The following is a 17716-nucleotide window of genomic DNA, read 5'->3' on the forward strand; positions in this document are numbered from 1 at the left end:
AAGAAATTTCCTCAAAGATATACTGCTTCAGCCATGGGAGAAACTAGAGTTCCAGTTGCTCATTCTCTTCCCTCCAACTCTCGTTCTTCCCTTCAAACAGAGAAGTACCATTTATGACTCTTCTATTATATAAATAAAGTTTTGCTAGCTTTTCTTTGTAAAAAGATTCCATCACTAAAATCAAACAAATTTGGGATTTGGGAGATTTGGGAGAAAAAAAAAAAAAAGATTTGGGAGAAAATAAATAAATAAATAAATAAAGTAAAATCAAACAAATGAACACTCCAAACCAAATAGTTTGAAACGTTATATAGTTAATAGTTGTTAGTAAGCTAAAACTTCAACAAGTTTTGATTTAATTTTGATATTTATATACAGCTTAAAGAAATTTAACAATCAAACTTTTCATTTCCTATTTCCAGGAAAAGTAAACACCTTACCCAGCATGACTAGATGATGAAGGTGGTGGCAAATCTGGTGTAAGGACATAAAGACTGTTGTTTTTTGGCAAGTGTAGTGATTTTAAGACGGTCTGAAAAAGAAAGAGTAAAAACAAAAAATAACTATTGATTGTGCATTATTAATCTTTTCCTATAATTCTTAGAAAATTATTGCCACTGCAGCTTGGCTTTTCATCTTTTGACAATTTCCTAAATAGGATAATACAGAACTATTGAATCCAAATAAATTTGTTTCTCCCATGCATAAGTTAGCATAAATCTGAGTATTAAAATAAAATACAAATTCTTTAGCTCACAAAGAGATACAAATATACACAGTTATATACAGTTGAAGATTATTAATTACTTCATTGAAGAAGCATAACCTTGCAACTAATATCTACTTTATTCAGGATCATTATAGCAAAAATTAGCAAGTTATGTTTTCAGAGATCATTAGATCTAGAAAAGATGATAGAGAATATCTTAAACCAAAGATTTTATAAATGAGGAGCTATAGCCTAAGAAATGAAAAGACCTGGATGAGGTCTCTACTAAGTGTTACCTAGGTTACTTAACTCTTCCTCCAGATAATCATCATGTGTGTGTGTGTGTGTGTGTGTGTGTGTGTTCTCAGTAGTGTCCAACTTTTGGGGACCCCATAGACAGTAGCCTGCCAGGCTCCATGGTCCGTGAGATTTCCCAGGCAAGAATCCTGGAGTGGGTTGCCATTTCCTCCTCCAGGAGATCTTATCAACCCAATGATCAACCCATGTCTCTTGTGTCTCCTGCACTGGCAGGCAGATTTTTTACCACTGCACCACATGGATGATAAAAAAAAATTTTAACATGAAAGTCAATGCTGAAGGTTCTTCAGAGAGGAAGGACTGGAAACGGAAATGAGGAACAATGAGGACACATATTTTAACAGTTAGTCCAGTAGTATAATGGCTACTTAAGTTCAGTTCAGTCGCTCAGTCGTGTCCGTTTGTGATCCCATAAACCATAACATGCCAGGCCTCCTTCTCCATCACCAACTCCCGGAGTCCACCCAAAGCCAATCCATCAAGTTGGTGATGCCATCCAACCATCTCATCTTCTGTCGTTCCCTTCTCCTCCTGCCCTCAATCTTTCCCAGCATCAGGGTCTTCTCAAATGAGTCAAATCTTCGCATCAAGTGGCCAAAGTACTGGAGTTTCAGCTTGAACATCAGTCCTTTCAATGAACACCCAGGACTGATCTCCTTTAGGATGGACTGGTTGGATCTCCTTGTAGTCCAAAGGACTCTAAAGAGTCTGTTCCAACACCATAGTTCAAAAGGATCAATTCTTCGGCGCTCAGCTTTCTTTATAGTTCAACTCTCACATCTGTACATGACCACTTGAAAATCCATAGCCTTGACTAGACGGACCTTTGTTGACAAAGTAATGTCTCTGCTTTTTAATATGCTGTCTAGCTTGGTCATAACTTTCCTTCCAAGGAGTAAGCGTCTTTTAATTTCATGGCTGCAGTCACCATCTGCAGTGATTTTGGACCCCAGAAAAATAAAGTCTGACACTGTTTCCCCATCTATTTGCCATGAAGTGATGGGACCGGATGCCATGATCTTAGTTTTCTCAATGTTGAGCTTTAAGGCAACTTTTTCACTCTCCTCTTTCACTTTCATCAAGAAGCTTTAGTTCTTCTTCACTTTCTGCCATAAGGGTGGTATCATCTGCATATCTGAGGTTATTGATATTTCTCCCGGCAATCTTGATTCCAGCTTGTGCCTCCTCCAGCCCAGCATTTCTCATGTTGTACTCTGCTAAGTCACTTCAGTCGTGTCCGACTCTGTGTGACCCCATAGATGGCAGCCCACCAGGCTCCCCCGTCCCTGGGATTCTCCAGGCAAGAACACTGGAGTCGGTTGCCATTTCCTTCTCCAATGCATGAAAGTAAAACGTGAAAGTGAAGTCGCTCAGTTGTGCCTGACTCTTCGCAACCCCATGGACTGCAGCCTACCAGGCTCCTCTGTCCATGGGATTTTGCAGGCAAGAGTACTGGAGTGGGGTGCCATCGCCTTCTCTGCATGATGTACTCTGCACATAATGGTGACAATATACACCTTTGACGTACTCCTTTTCTTATTTGGAACCAGTCTGTTGTTCCACGTTCAGTTCTAAGTGTTGCTTCCTGGCGTGCACACAGGTTTCTCAAGAGGCAGGTCAAGCGGTCTGGTATTCCCATCTTTTTTGGAGAAAAGCAATTAAAACTGAGAATCCTCCAAAGAAACAATATCTTCAGGAAGGCAGATTTCAGTCAGAAGTAGATGGTGAAGAGAATGTGTAACAAGAGGTTGGCAATAGAAGGAATTTTGCTAATGATGAAATTAGTTCCATAGGGCTCAGGAAAAAATTTTCAAGCAGTGGAGAGCAAAATGAACAGAGACAGATATGAGCTGTACAGAGGCTATGGAGATTTAAGTGAGGAATAATTTGGGAATCTGAGACTCCTTGTGGTGACTGGCATAAACAGTATAAAAGGCATAATGAAACTGGTTCTGGTTGAATCAAAGCAAATAATAATGTCAAGGCTGAAAGTATTGGAAAGAAAGGTGGAGTAGATATCTAGGAATCACTTTTAACCCTGAATATGAAAGTAGGGACACCTGGGGAGAGTTGATCTTATCCTAGCATATAACCTAACAAATTTATTCTTGACCTTTCATGAGAGTACCCATCTTACTAAAGGCAGAGTCTTCCTTCACAAGCTTTGGGACTTATTCTTGACTTATATTTGTCATACCTTAATACTTACTCATTATCTGCAATATATTCTGACATCCTTTATCCCTATTTCCTTTTCTTTTAATGCTGGGTATAACCCACTCAATTAACTTCACAACTCACTAATGATTTGTGACCATGGATTGAAAAAAACACTGTAATAGGCAATTAATTATAACTTCACAATCATCCAGGAAGACTTGAAGTTCTGAATCTTTTTGTCAAATATATGCAAGTTACTCTGAAATCGATCTGTTATCTTGCAAGAGTTAATATGCAAACAAACAAACAAAAATATGGCCTACAAACACAGGAAAGTTACTTTTACCATTTTTTATCTTTCATTATTTTACTTTGATGATTACTGATAACAGCTTGGTCTTACCACTTGATCATTATTGTCACTTTACCATTCCTGATCCAAAGATTTTCCAATAAACCTTCTCAAACCACATATGATATGATTAAACATATACTTTAAGTAGGTCAGTCATTCCACAAACATTTATTTGATGCTTATTATATCCGGCACTGGATATATAATGATGAAAGAAACACCATTTTGTATGGTGTTGTGATAGAAAATGCTGAGATGAGAATCATTTTACAAAACACAAATAACTATTAAGAAAGTAACGTTTAAGCTGAGACTTGAAGGATGAAAAAGTCACCCATGTGAAGAACTGAGGGTAAAGCATTCCAGGCAGCTAAAGAGCATCTGTCAGATAAAGATGTAAAGAGCTTTAGCATTTTAGAAGAATTAAAAGGTTCTATGATCGCAGCTTGGAAAGTGAAGGTATGTAAGGCTGAAGATGAGGTTGTAGAGGTGAATATAGGGTAAATAATACAATACCTTTTAAACCATGGTGAGTAGCTTGAATTTTATTCAAAGTGCAATAAAAAGTTATATTTTACCAGGAAAGTGATATAATTTGATTTATGTTTTTAAAAGAACATTGTGGCTCCTCTATGGAGAATGCATAGGAAGAATCCCCTCCCAAGAAAAGCTGAAAAAATAATAATGAAGCTATTACACTGGTCCAGGCAAGATATGCTAACAACATGGATTAGGCCGTGCAATAACAATACTGTAAAGTGGCTATGGTTGAGATATATTTTGAAAACAGAGTCTATAGGACTTACTAAGGATTAGGTACTTTTGAAATTTTTTTAAAAATTATTTTATTGAGGAACTCCCTGGCAATCCAGTGGCCAGGACTCAGTGCTTTCACTGCCATGACCCAGGATCAGTCCCTGGTTGGAGAAGTAAGATCCCGCAAGCTGCAGAGCATGGCCAATTAATTTATCTATTAAAATTTATTTTACTCAAGTACAGTTGATATACAATGTGCTGAGTCAGTTTCCGAGGATTAGGTGTTTTTCAAATGGGAAAAGATTAATGCCCACATTTTTTGATTTAGCAGTGGTGATATGGTTCTGCCATTTACTGGGGAAGACTGGTAGAGAAATGGCATGGGAAGGAAAATCAAAAGTTCCATTTTAAATATGTTAAGCTAAAAATGCCAATAAGGTATGCAAGAATAAAAGTGAACTACCAATTTGGTTATACGAATTCAAAGACGTATAACTTAGCAATACATATTTGGGAGTAATCAGAAAATTAATGGCATAGAAATAGAAAATATCACTTAGGGAGAAGAGCACATAAACTGTCAGCCCTCTGTATCCATAGGTTCCACACCCAAGGATGGAAAATACTCGTAAAAATAAAAATTCCAGAAGCTCCAAAAAGCAAAACTCGAATTTGCCACACATCAGCAACTATTTACATAGCATTTACTTTGTATTAGGTATTTTAAGTTATCTAGAGATGATTTAAAGCATAATGAGGATGTATAGGTTATAGGCAAATACTATGCCATTTTATATAAGGGGCTGACTTTATTTTTCTGGACTCCAAAATCACTGCAGAGGGTGACGGCAGCCATGAGATTAAAAGACGCTTACTCCTTGGGAGGAAAGTTATGACCAACCTAGACAGCATATTGAAAAGCAGAGACATTACTTTGTCAACAAAGGTCTGTCTAGTCAAGGCTATGGTTTTTCCAGTGGTCATGTATGGATGTGAGAGTTGGACTATAAAGAAAGCTGAGCACTGAAAAATTGATGCTTTGGAACTGTGGTGTTGGAGAAGACTCTTGAGAGTCCCTTGGACTACAAGGAGATCCAACCAGTCCATCCTAAAGGAGATCAGTCCTGGGTGTTCATTGGAAGGACTGATGTTGAAGCTGAAACTCCAATAATTTGGCCACCTGATGCGAAGAGCTAACTCATTTGAGAAGACCCTGATGCTGGGAAAGACTGATGGCAGGAGGAGAAGGGGACGACAGAGGATGAGATGGTTGGATGGCATCACCAATTCATGGATGTGGGTTTGGGTGGACTCTGAGAGTTGGTGATGGAGAGGAAGGCCTGGCATGTTGCGGTTCATTGGGTCACAAAGAGTCAGACACAACTGAGTGACTGAACTGAAATGAACTGAACTTGAGCATCCATAGATTTTGGTATGAGGGGGGAGATGCTGGAACCAATCTCTTATGGCTACTGAGAAACAACTTACCAGAACACATTGGGGTTTAAGAACATTTTGAAAATGTTTGCCTTTCTTTTTACAAAATGCCGGGTAGGTAATTCATATCCATGGGTTTCCCAATAAATGAATGGATAAATGATATAGCTATGTAAACTAATGCATTTTGCTGTTTTATTTCTACCAAGGTTGTTGATTTACTTAGTCAATACTTCTTTTTATTATTAAATCTACATTTCAATTAGAACAGCCAAAAAGGACCAGGTGTCAGTCAACTATAGCCTGTGCAAAAATTCAGCCTACTACTTAACTTTTGTATGTTCTGTCAGTTAAGCATGATTTTTGCATTTTTAAATGTTTGAAAAAAATTCAAATGAAGAGTAGTGTCTGATATATGAAATTATATAAAATGAAAATTTCTATGTCCACAAATACTGATTTAACCCAACAGTCATGCTCACTGGTTCATATATGGTCTAAAGTTATTTTCATCTATGATAGCAGAACTGAGTGGTTGCAACAGAGATTCCATGGTCCACAAAGCCTAAAATATTAACTACCTGGCTCAGTACAGAAAAAGTAAGGTAACTCCTGATGTTGTGTTGTTCAGTCGCTCAGTCGTGTCCAACTCTTTGGGACCCCGTGGAGTGCAGCATACCAGGCTTCGCTGTCCTTCATCATCTCCGGAGTTTGCTCAAACTCATGTCCACTGAGTCGATGATGCCATCCAATCATGTCATCTTCTGTTGCCCCCCTTTCCGCCTGCCTTCAATCATTCCCAGCATCAGGGTCTTTTTCAATTAGTTGGCTCTTCACGCTAGGTGGCCAAAGTACTGGAGTTTCAGCTTCAGCATCAGTCCTTCCAATGAATACTGATTTCCTTTAGGATGGACTGGTTTGATCTCTGTGCAGTCCAAGGGACTCTCAAGAGCCTTCTCCAACACCACAGTTCAAAAGCATCAATTCTTCAATGCTTAGCTTTCTTTATGGTCCAACTCTCACATCCGTGCATGACTACCAGAAAACACACAGCTTTGACTAGACGGACCTTTGTCAGCAAAGTGATGTCTCTGCTTTTTAATATGCTGTCTAGGTTGGTCATAGCTTTTTTCCCAAAGAGCAAGGACCTTTTAATTTTATGGCTGCAGTCACCATCTGTAGTGATTCTGGAGCCCAAGAAAATAAAGTCTTTCCATTGTTGTTTCACTCTTTTCATTGTTTCCCCATCTATTTGCCATGAAGTGATGGGACTGGATGTTATGACCTTAGTTTTGTGAATGTTGAGTTTTAAATCACCTTTCTTACTCTCCTTTCTCACCTTTATTAAGAGGCTTTTCAATTCCTCTTAGCTTTCTGCCATTAGGGTGGTGTCATCTACATATCTGAAGTTATTGATATTATTATAATATCAATAACCTCTAATATAGCACATCACTAATTTTTACTTAAATTTATAAGTATCTTGCCAACCTAAAATTCCTATAAATAACTTAATGAAGTACTCAGAGTATCTCCATGTATCAAATGAACTCACATACAAATTTTTATAAGCACAATGTCTATCAGAAACTGTTGACAGAGAGTTGAACTGAAAGTTGAAGATTTTAAGTTCATGCCTGGTATTTAAATATCAACTCAGTTACTAGTGTGAAAAGATTTAGTTATTTCTATTTCAAACATCTAAAACTTTACTTAACTCATTTCTTTCCATCCCTTACCACTCACTCTGTCAGAAAAAGAATGTGCATAAAATATTTTATGCCTGAGGCTGCAAATGGGTGCTTGAGAATAGCAACTACTAGCTTAAAATTGCAACATTTTGTGTAAACTCTTAAAATATAACTCTTCCATGCACCTGACCCTATCCACCTAACAAAGAAGCATTCTAACCATTTAAATTTTCTAAGTTAAAAATATTTCCTATTACCTTTTTGTTCCATATAAATACTTGATATAAACATATATGGGCTTCCCTGGTGGCTCAGATGATAAAGAATCCACCTGCACTGCAGGAGCCCTGGGTTCCTGCATTGCACAAATCTGCAATGCAGGGTTCAATCCCTGGGTTAGGAAGATCCCCTGGAGAAGGGAATAGCTACCCACTCCAGTATTCTTGCCTGGAGAATTCCAAGGACAGAAGAGCCTGGTGGGCTACTACAGTCCATGGGGTTGCAAAGAGTTGGAAACAACTGAGTGTCTAACACTCACTTTCACAAATGTATATATACTGGGTATGACTTCTTTCAGGCAAACAAGTAACTGTTTAGGTAATTATTATTCCAAGGCAATCCTGACATCATATGAGGTTTGAGAAAAGGATAAAATGCTCTCAAAAAAAGATGTCAAGTTGACTTCTATAAAATACTTATAAATAGGAAAAATATGCCAAAGAGTGATTTCACTTATATACCTAATGAGTGTTGCTGATTAACAATGAAATGTTTTAACTTGAAAAACACTGTTTGCTGTATTCTTAAACAAACTTACTATTACCAAATCTCCATTTGTCATATGTAACAACATTAACAAAAAACAATTTTATACTTTAGTCAATAGCATAGCTTAATTTTCTTTTATTTCTAGGTAATTATGAAACTCACACTGTCTTCCACGTCTCCAGTCTTCCAGCCTTTTAAAAGCATTTTAGACATAGGTATCTGAAGTTCACTTTCTAAAATCTGTTTAATTTCTCCTGTACAAATAAAAAGAGACCAAATATTAGTAACAAAATAATACAATCAATATTTATTCATATCCAAAGCTAGTACTAATATTAGGGATATGGTTCTCAAGTCAATGACATTTGTTTCATGAATGAATATGAAAAATTTCAGTAGTCCAAATTTCAAATCTTGATCATACAACATGATGTCCCTTTGAAGAAGTGAAGTTTCAACATTATAATAAAAAACTTAATAATTAATTAAGCAGTTTTTTTTTTTTTTTTAAAGAAACAGATATCAGTGACGGGGTTTTGAATAGAAACAATCTATTTCAAACCAACCAATAGACCAATATGTGATCAGCATATGGTGGGAGTAGTCAGTAAAGAATAAAACTTGAGGCATTATAGTATAAGGAAAGCAAACTGTGCAATGCAGTTTGGGGTTGAAGTCTTAGCTTAAAGAAATAAAATAACTTGTCTATTTTTAGTTTTTGTATCTGTAAAATGGGATATAATAATGTCTATCTTATCTACCTCTAAGGTTCAAGGATAGAGGAGACAATATCCATGAAAGTAGCTGGAAAAATAAAAAAAAACAATGCATATAATCTAGAAGACAATTTAAACTGTCTTAAAAAGAAAAGGAACAGAATTTAAGAAAAGAAAAAAAAAGTTATGTTGGATCAAATAAAGAAGGCTTTGTGAGACAGGTGAGACTTAAACTCAAGTTTCAATTGTAGCTGGATTAAAACCAAGCATGAAGTATGCTAGGGTTTCGTGAAGGAGAACTAAATCAAAGGAAAGGATATACTATTCAGTGCAGAAAAAGACCAAAATGTAAAAGCAAAAGTGAAAATGATGCTAATCAGAAACAGTAAAGAAACACAATTTTTCCAGCATGCTACAAAGTACTTTTCAAGAATCAAGTCTACTTATTAATTAACCAGCTCATTTCTGATTCTACAGTACAATAAACAGATCATTAAATCAGAATGTACAAATATTTCATGTATATGCTTTTATTAGATTGGTTAGTCTATAATTTTAGATTAACATGTAATGCAATTCCATTTATAATAAGTGACTGAACACTGCAGAAAATGATCATACTATACATTAAAAGAAAAGTAATTCCATGCTGATAAAGGAAAAGAAGGAAGGTGGAGCTTACCCTACATAAGTTCTAAGGAATCACAGTGGTCTAGGTAAGCAACGCTACAATCAAACCCTTCATGGCCTTCAGTTCAGTCAGTTCAGTCATGTCCAACTCTTGGCAACCCCATGAACCACAGCACATTAGGCCTCCCTGTCCATCACCAACTCCCGGAGTTCATCCAAACTCATGTCCATTGAGTCGGTGATGCCATCCAACCATCTCATCCTCTGTCGTCCCCTTCTCTGCCTGCCCTCAATCCCTCCCAGCATCAGGGTCTTCTCAAATGAGTTAGCTCTTCACATCAGGTGGCCAAAGTACTGGAGTTTCAGCTTCAACATCAGTCCTTCCAATGAACACCCAGGACTGATATCCTTTAGGATGGACTGGTTGGATCTCCTCGCAGTCCAAGGGACTCTCAAGAGTCTTCTCCAACACCACAGGTCAAAAGCATCTATTCTTCGGCACTCAGCTTTCTTTACAGTCCAACTCTTACATCCATACTTTACTACTGGAAAAGTGTCCTTAGTGACTTTTTTTTTGCTTTCCTAAGAAAATTCCTATCTGGGCACTTTGGATAGTGATTAAACATCATAAAAGAATTCTGATTCAACATTATACTTTAGAAGCACAAAATACATCGACTTTGACCTTCAAAAATATCACTGTTGAGAAAGGATTGTTCTCTTCATGGAAATAAGAGAAAGGTGAGCCACATTTCTTATGTGATTGTGATTGTGTTAGGTCCCTTGGTTGTGTTCAACTCTTTGCAAATCCTATAGACTGTAGCCCACCAGGCTCCTCTGTCCATGGAATTCTCTAGGCAAGGATACTGGAGTAGGTTGCCATTCTCTTCTCCAGGGGAGCTTCCTGACCCATGGATTGAACCCAAGTCTCCTACATTACAGGCAGATGGCACTGCCACTATAGTACCCCTATATGTGAAAACTGATGATACGTAGATTTCATCAAGGAACACTCCACTAACTGCCAAGCATATATGAGATACAGGTTTAATATCCAAAATATATAAAGAACTCACATAACTCAATAACCAAAAGCTCCTAAATAATCAAACTAAAACTGAGCTGATTTAGACATCTTTCCAAAGAAGACAAAAAATGGCCAACAGGTACATGAAAAGATGCTCAATATCATTAAATACTAGGGAAATACAAACAAAAAGCCACAATGTGGTATCATCTCACATCTGTTAGAATGGCTACCATCAAAAAGACAAGAGATAAGTGATGGTGAGGATATGAAGAAAAGAGTACCATTGTGGGGTTGCTTCCTTTTATTCTTACTTTGCTGGGATTTAATTACTTAAAAAATTTTTTTAATAAATGAAATTTTAAATGTTTTTTAGTCACTAAGTCATGTCTTTTCAACCCCGAGGACTGTAGCCTGCCAGGCTCCTCTGTCCGTGGGATTTCCCAGTCAAGATTACTAGAATGGGTGGCCATTTCCTTCTCCAGGAGATCTTCCTGACTCAGGGATTGAACCTGCATCTCCTTTATTGGCGGTGGATGCTTTACCACTGAGCCATCAGCAAAGCCAAATATTGTTGTTAAATATTGTTGTCAATGCTTTTGACAAGCCAAATATTGTTGTCAAATGTTTTTCCCTCCATCTATTAAAATGATCAATAGATTTTCTCTCATTCATTGTACTAATATGGTGAATTAATAATGGATTATATAAAAACTGTTAAACAAGCCTTGTATTCCTGAGTAAAGCCCACTTGACAATGAGGTATCGTTATACATATCTTTATTTTTGTTACATTTAATGAGTTCAATTTATAAATATTTATAAAGGATTTCTGCCTCTAGACTGTAAGAAATATCAGTCTATAATAGTTTCCTTTTCCTATAATGTCTTTGATTTTAGTATCAGGGTTAATGCTGATTACATAAAATAAATTAAGTAATATTTCATCTTTCTCTATTTATGAATGATTTCTAACACTTCTTCCTTAAATATTAGACAGACTTTACCAGTGAACCCATCTGGGCTTGGGGTTCACTTTTTTTTTGGAGGAGGAGGAAGGGGGAAAGGGAGTGAGGAAGGGAGCAGGGAAGGCTTTGATTGTTATAGCTTTATATATTAGATGTACAGCAATTAAGATTTTAAATTTTTTCTCTGTCAACTGTGGTAACTTACACCTTTAAAATAATTTTTCTAGCTTTTAAAGTGTTTTATGTAGCTTTTAAATTTTCTAGCATGAATCCATTCTTAATGTTGCCTTATAATCCATTTAATGTTTGTAGGTACCTTTCATTCTCAGTATGTTTAACTTGTGTTTTCTCTCTTGTTCTTATTCACATTAGCAAGAGAATTACCACCTTTATTGAGCTTCTAAAAAAAAAAAAAAAAAGCTTTAAGTTGTGTTCATTTAGTTCATTTTCTCTATAATGTTTATCCATTTTCTGCTTTATTGATTTCTATGCCTGTGTCTATGTATGTATAAGTTTTTCCTTTCATACTTACTTAGGGTTTGATTTGCTCTTTTCAAAAACATTTAAGTTTTATTATGATTGGTAAAAAACAAAATACACATATTCACAATCTATAATTTGATAAGTTTTAACAAATATATAAAGTTGATGAAACCATCATCATAATCAAGATTATGAATTTATTCAGCAACCCCCAAAAGTTTTCTTATACACCTTGTTAACTCTTCCACACTACCCCTTTCCATATCCCCAGGGAACCAGTGATTTGATTTTGGTGATTGTGAATTGGTTCAAATTATCTAGAATTTTAGATAAAAGGAATTTCAGAATATACTTTAAAAATATGGCTTTCATTCAAAATACATTGTCTGAGATTCTTCCACATTGTTACATGTAATGACAATGTTTCTTTTATTACTAAATAGTATTCCATTGTATGAATATAAAACAATTTGTTTATCCATTCACTGGTTTATGGACATTTGTTGTTTCCCATAGTTTCAGGCTACAAATAAATATTTGAGGTTACAAATAACATACATGTCTTTGATGGGACATATGATTTCATTTCTCTTGGGTAAATACCTAAGAGAAGAATGGTCAGTGTATTTTTAACTCTGTAGGAAAAGAGTCAAACACTTTTCCAAACTGTGATGTCTTCAAATTCACTGTGACAAATTTTTACTGTGATGTCTTCAAGTTCACTAATCTTTTCTTCTTCAATGTCTAATCTTCTGTTAATCCCACTTTGTATGTTTTTCATCTCAGACATCATGGTCTTAACCTCTAGACATTCGATTTGGGCTATTTTTACATTTTCAGTCATTTATGATTTGAAATCTTTTCTTTTTCTGAACTTAAGTAACAGTTATAATAATTGTTTTAATGTCCTTATTTGCTAATTACAACATCTATGTCAATTTCAAGGGTTTTTTTGGTTAACTGATTTTTACTTTATGGGCCAGGCTTTCCTCTTTCTTGAATGCCTGGTAATCTTTATTGGATGCCAGACACTGTGAATTTTACCTCGATGGGTGCTAAATATTTTCTTATTCCTATAAATATATTTGAGCTTTATTTTGGGAGGCAGTTATTTGAAAATAATTCTGTCCTTTTGAGTCTTTGCTTTTAAGATGTTGTACCACGTGAGCGGTATTTAGGACTAATCTTGACACTACTAAGACAAAAGCCTTCTTAGTACAGTTAACTCTTATTAAACAACACAGGTTTAAACTATGAGGGTTCACTTATACATGGATTATTTTTCAACAGTAAACACTACAGTATTATACAATTTGCAGTTGGTTGAATTGCAGTGGATGAGGTACTGCAGATAGAGAGGAAAAGGGTATATAGAGGGCTGACTATAAGTTATACGTGGATTTTAAGCAGTGCAAAGGGTTGGTGCCCTTAACCCCTGAGTCGTTCAAGAATCAACTGTACTCCATCCAAAGCCTCATGAATTATGAGGTTTTCTAGTCCAGTTGGTAAATGTGTATTTGGTTCTCAAAAGCAGAAGGGTGGGGTGGAGTGGGGACACTTTTCTTGTTTCTCATTGCTTCCAGAACTTTCTTCTTATATAAATAAACATGTGAACTGTAAATTTCCCTTCCATACCACTTTGTCAGAGAAGGCAATGGCACCCCACTCCAGTACTCTTGCCTGGAATATCCCATGGATGGAGGAGCCTGGTAGGTGGCAGTCCATGGGGGTCGCACAGAGTCGGACCTGACCGAGCAACTTCACTTTCACTTTTCACTTTCATGCAGTGGAGAAGGAAATGGCAACCCACTCCAGTGTTCTTGCCTGGAGAATCCCAGGGATGGGGGAGCCTGGTGGGCTGCCGTCTATGGGGTCACACAGAGTCAGACACGACTGAAGTGACTTAGCAGCATACCACTTTGTCAGCATAAAAGAAATGTTGATATGTGATGTTTCCATCATAACTAAAAATATTTTCTAATTTCCTTTGTGATTTCTTTGTTGATCCTTAGTTTACTTAGAGATATGTTAATTACCTCCAGAATTCTTGTCTGGAGAATCCCATGGACAGAGAAGCCTGGCAGGCAAGAGCCCAGAGGGTCCCAGACAGTTGGACATGACTGAAGCGACTTACAATGCACACTTGTATGTTAATTACCAAATATATCAGAATTTTCAAGTTTCCTTTGATTTCTATTTTAATTCCACTGAGTCAGAGAACATACCTAACATGACTTTTTAAGTCACTTTGGGTCACTTTCTGTGACTTGTTTCATGTCAGAGCATTTTTTTTAACCTTAACGAATGTAGCAAATGCAGGTGAAAAGAATATAAATTTTCCTATGGTTATGAGAGGGCTTCCCAAGTGGCTCAGTGGTAAAAGAATCCTCCTGCAGTGTAGGAGACCTGGTTTGATCCCTGGGTCGGGAAGATTCCCTGGAGAAGGAAATGGCAACTCACTCCAGTATGCTTGCCTGAAAAACTCCAGGCACAGAGAAAGCCTAGTGGGCTATAGTCCATGTGGTGGCAAAGAGTTGGACATGAGTAAGTGACTGAGCATGCATGCACGCACGGTTTTAAGAAGCATTTTATCTATTTCACGTAAGTAAAATTGGTTGATACACTATTCGTATTTTCTATCTGTTGTTTTGAACATTACTATGAGAAAGGAGTGTTTTTATGCCCAATTACAACTGTAGTTTTTTTCCTTTTCTCATTGCAGTTCTAGTGATTAGTTTTTGGTACACAGACTTTCAAAGTTGTTATTATATATACACACATTTAGGATACTTATGTCTTTAGGATTAACTGACATTTTCATAATTATGAAGTGTCCCCATTTAGCCTTCATAACAGATAGTACTTGCACAGAATTTTAGTTTATTTAGTATTAACATAATATGTGATTAATAGAACACATATATTGGTTACTATTTTCTTATTTATGTTTCAATCTTTCTATCTAAAGTGGATTTCTTATACATATATAATTGGTTTTTCTTTGTTATACAGTCTCACAATCTCTACCTTCTCATAAGGATGTGAAGATAATTTAATTATCTATATGCTTATTTGTTCTCTATTTGTCTTGATTTTTACTTCTTTTATCATCTTCCTCTACCTCCATTTGCAAATATTGAATATATTAGGTATTTTCATTTCATTTCAACCCTTAACTTAATTACTTTTATGTGTGTTTCATTGTTTTAGGGATGGTCTAGGGTTTATAATATGCATATTTAATTTCACACAGCCCATCTTCAAATAACACAGGACTTGTCTGACAAAAACATACTTCCATTCCCCTTTCCTGTTGTGTTCTTTCCATAACTTTACATCTATAAAGTCAATTATCTTTTAAAGAAATTTAAACGAAAGAAAAAATATACTCATATTTTTACCATTTCTCTTCGTTTCTTTGTATTAATCTAATTTCCTATCAGGCGTCATTTTCTTCAACTTGAGGAACTTACTTCCATAGTTTAATAGCTCTTGTAGCTTTTGTATGAAAATAAAGTCTTAATTTAGTTTTCATTTCTGAAAGATACTTTTGTTGAATATAGCATTCCAGATTGACACTTTATTTCTTTGGCACTTAGAAACATCATTACATTGTCTCCTGGCTTGCACTGCTTCTATTACAAAGAGTGTAGTCATTATTTTGAAGACTTCCCAGTGGCTCAGTGGTAAAGAATCTGCCTGCCAATGGAGGAGATGCAAAGACGGGAATTCGATACCTGGGTCAGGAAGATCCCCTGGAGTAGGAAATGGCAACCCAATGTATTCTTGCCTGGAAAATTCCATGGACAGAGGAGCCTAGCAGGCTCAATGAATGTCTGTATTTAATAGTTTGCCTCTAGGGAGTGTAGAAGTTTATTTTGACAGGTCCTTAAATTTCATGCATATTTGAGACTTCTTTACAACACTATTTTGGTGGATCTGAAGCAGTGATTCTCCAAAGTATAATTGATAATTTGGGGAATTCCTTGAGAATGTATAAAATTAATGATCATTATGTTGACAAGCATTATCTCAATTCTATCACTAAGTGACTATTAGTTACTAACCCAATTTATTGGCCCTCTCTGAGACTCGAATTCCACATTAATTAAAAAAAAAAGATAAGAATGTATTTCATATTAATGTCACCTGTTACCATTTTTTAATGGGAAAAAAAAAAAAAACAACACAACACAGCACCAAAAAGTAAAAACTGCCCCTAAAGAAAATTGAGACTTAGTCTCCCAGTAAATGCAAGAAAATCATACCTGTCACCTAGAAAATGAGAAATAATATATCATGTGACTTTCTCTCAAGCATAAATCTCAAGAGTGAATTTTTGCCTTCTTTGTTCAAATCACACTTTTTTTGGTAATATCAGAAATCTTCCAGTGCCTCTATTCTTTTCCTTATTTTAAACGCTATAAGCCATCAACACCTACAAATATTTGTTTCAACTATGAAACTGCTCTTTTGAAAAAAATCGGACTAAGATTCTGTAGCAGAAGCAGCATATTACATATTAGATACTAAAGGCTAGACAGGACCCAGCTCAGAGGCTTTTAAAATCATCCTGGGATACGACTTACCCATGAACAACCAGTAAGTTAATGGCAAAACCTATAAGGCAATGTTCCATTGCTTTTCCCTCCATACATTTTCACCTCAGATACTCAAAGGTGCAGTCGTTGTATATCTTGCTGCTCAAACATATGAATTTAAACAAAAAGATCATTACTGTAACACCTATAGTTATCAACAGAATCATAAATATGTGACAACTTACAGAGTCTGAGACAAGAGGGTTCCAGAAAATGCTACTCACTTTTAGGTTATATACAGTATATCACAGCATCATCTTTCAGGAATGATGGAATTCCAGTTGAGCTCTTTCAAATCCTGAAAGATGATGCTGTGAGAGTGCTGCACTCAATATGCCAGTAAATTTGGAAAACTCAGCAGTGGCCACAGGACTGGAAAAGGTCAGTTTTCATTCCAATCCCAAAGAAAGGCAATGCCAAAGAATGCTCAAACTACCACACAATTGCACTCATCTCACACGTTAGTAAAGTAATGCTCAAAATTCTCAAGACAGGCTTCAGCAATACGTGAACCGTGAACTTCCAGATGTTCAAGCTGGTTTTAAAAAGGAGAGGAACCAGAGATCAAATTGCCAACATCTGCTGGATCATCGAAAAAGCAAGAGACTTCCAGAAAAACATCTATTTCTGCTTTATTGACTATGCCAAAGCCTTTGACTGTGTGGATCACAACAAACTGTGGAAAATTCTTCAGTTCAGTTCAATTTAGTTGCTCAATCATGTCCGACTCTTTGCAACCCCATGATTTGCAGCACGCCAGGCCTCCCTGTCCATCACCAACTTCCGGAGTTCACTCAGACTCACGTCCGTCGAGTCAGTGATGCCATCCAGCCATCTCATCCTCTGTCGTCCCCTTCTCCTTCTGTCCCCAAACCCTCCCAGCATCAGAGTCTTTTCCAATGAGTCAATTCTTTGCATGAGGTGGCCAAAATACTGGAGTTTCAGCTTTAGCATCATTCCTTCCAAAGAAATTTCAGGGCTGATCTCCTTCAGAATGGACTGTTTGGATCTCTTTTCAGTCCAAGGGACTCTCAACAGTCTTCTCCAACACCACAGTTCAAAAGCATCCATTCTTCAGCGCTCAGCCTTCTTCACAG

General features: G+C 36.5%; 1 protein-coding gene across 2 annotated transcripts in view; it reads right to left on the reverse strand.

Moving 5' to 3' along the window:
- Nucleotides 1–17716, reverse strand: part of FAF1 (Fas (TNFRSF6) associated factor 1) — a 489357-nt gene that overhangs the window by 299929 nt on the left and 171712 nt on the right. For both annotated transcript variants that reach the window (XM_010834447.1, XM_010834446.1), the window contains exons 5-6: nucleotides 8357–8448; nucleotides 441–532 (exon numbers count right to left, since the gene is read on the reverse strand). In XM_010834447.1, coding sequence (XP_010832749.1) covers nucleotides 441–532; nucleotides 8357–8448 — 184 coding nt within the window. The remainder of the gene's footprint in view (nucleotides 1–440; nucleotides 533–8356; nucleotides 8449–17716) is intronic.

This window comes from Bison bison, unplaced genomic scaffold, assembly GCF_000754665.1.
Source record: "Bison bison bison isolate TAMUID 2011002044 unplaced genomic scaffold, Bison_UMD1.0 scf7180017864033, whole genome shotgun sequence".
NCBI classification, from domain to species: domain Eukaryota; kingdom Metazoa; phylum Chordata; class Mammalia; order Artiodactyla; family Bovidae; genus Bison; species Bison bison.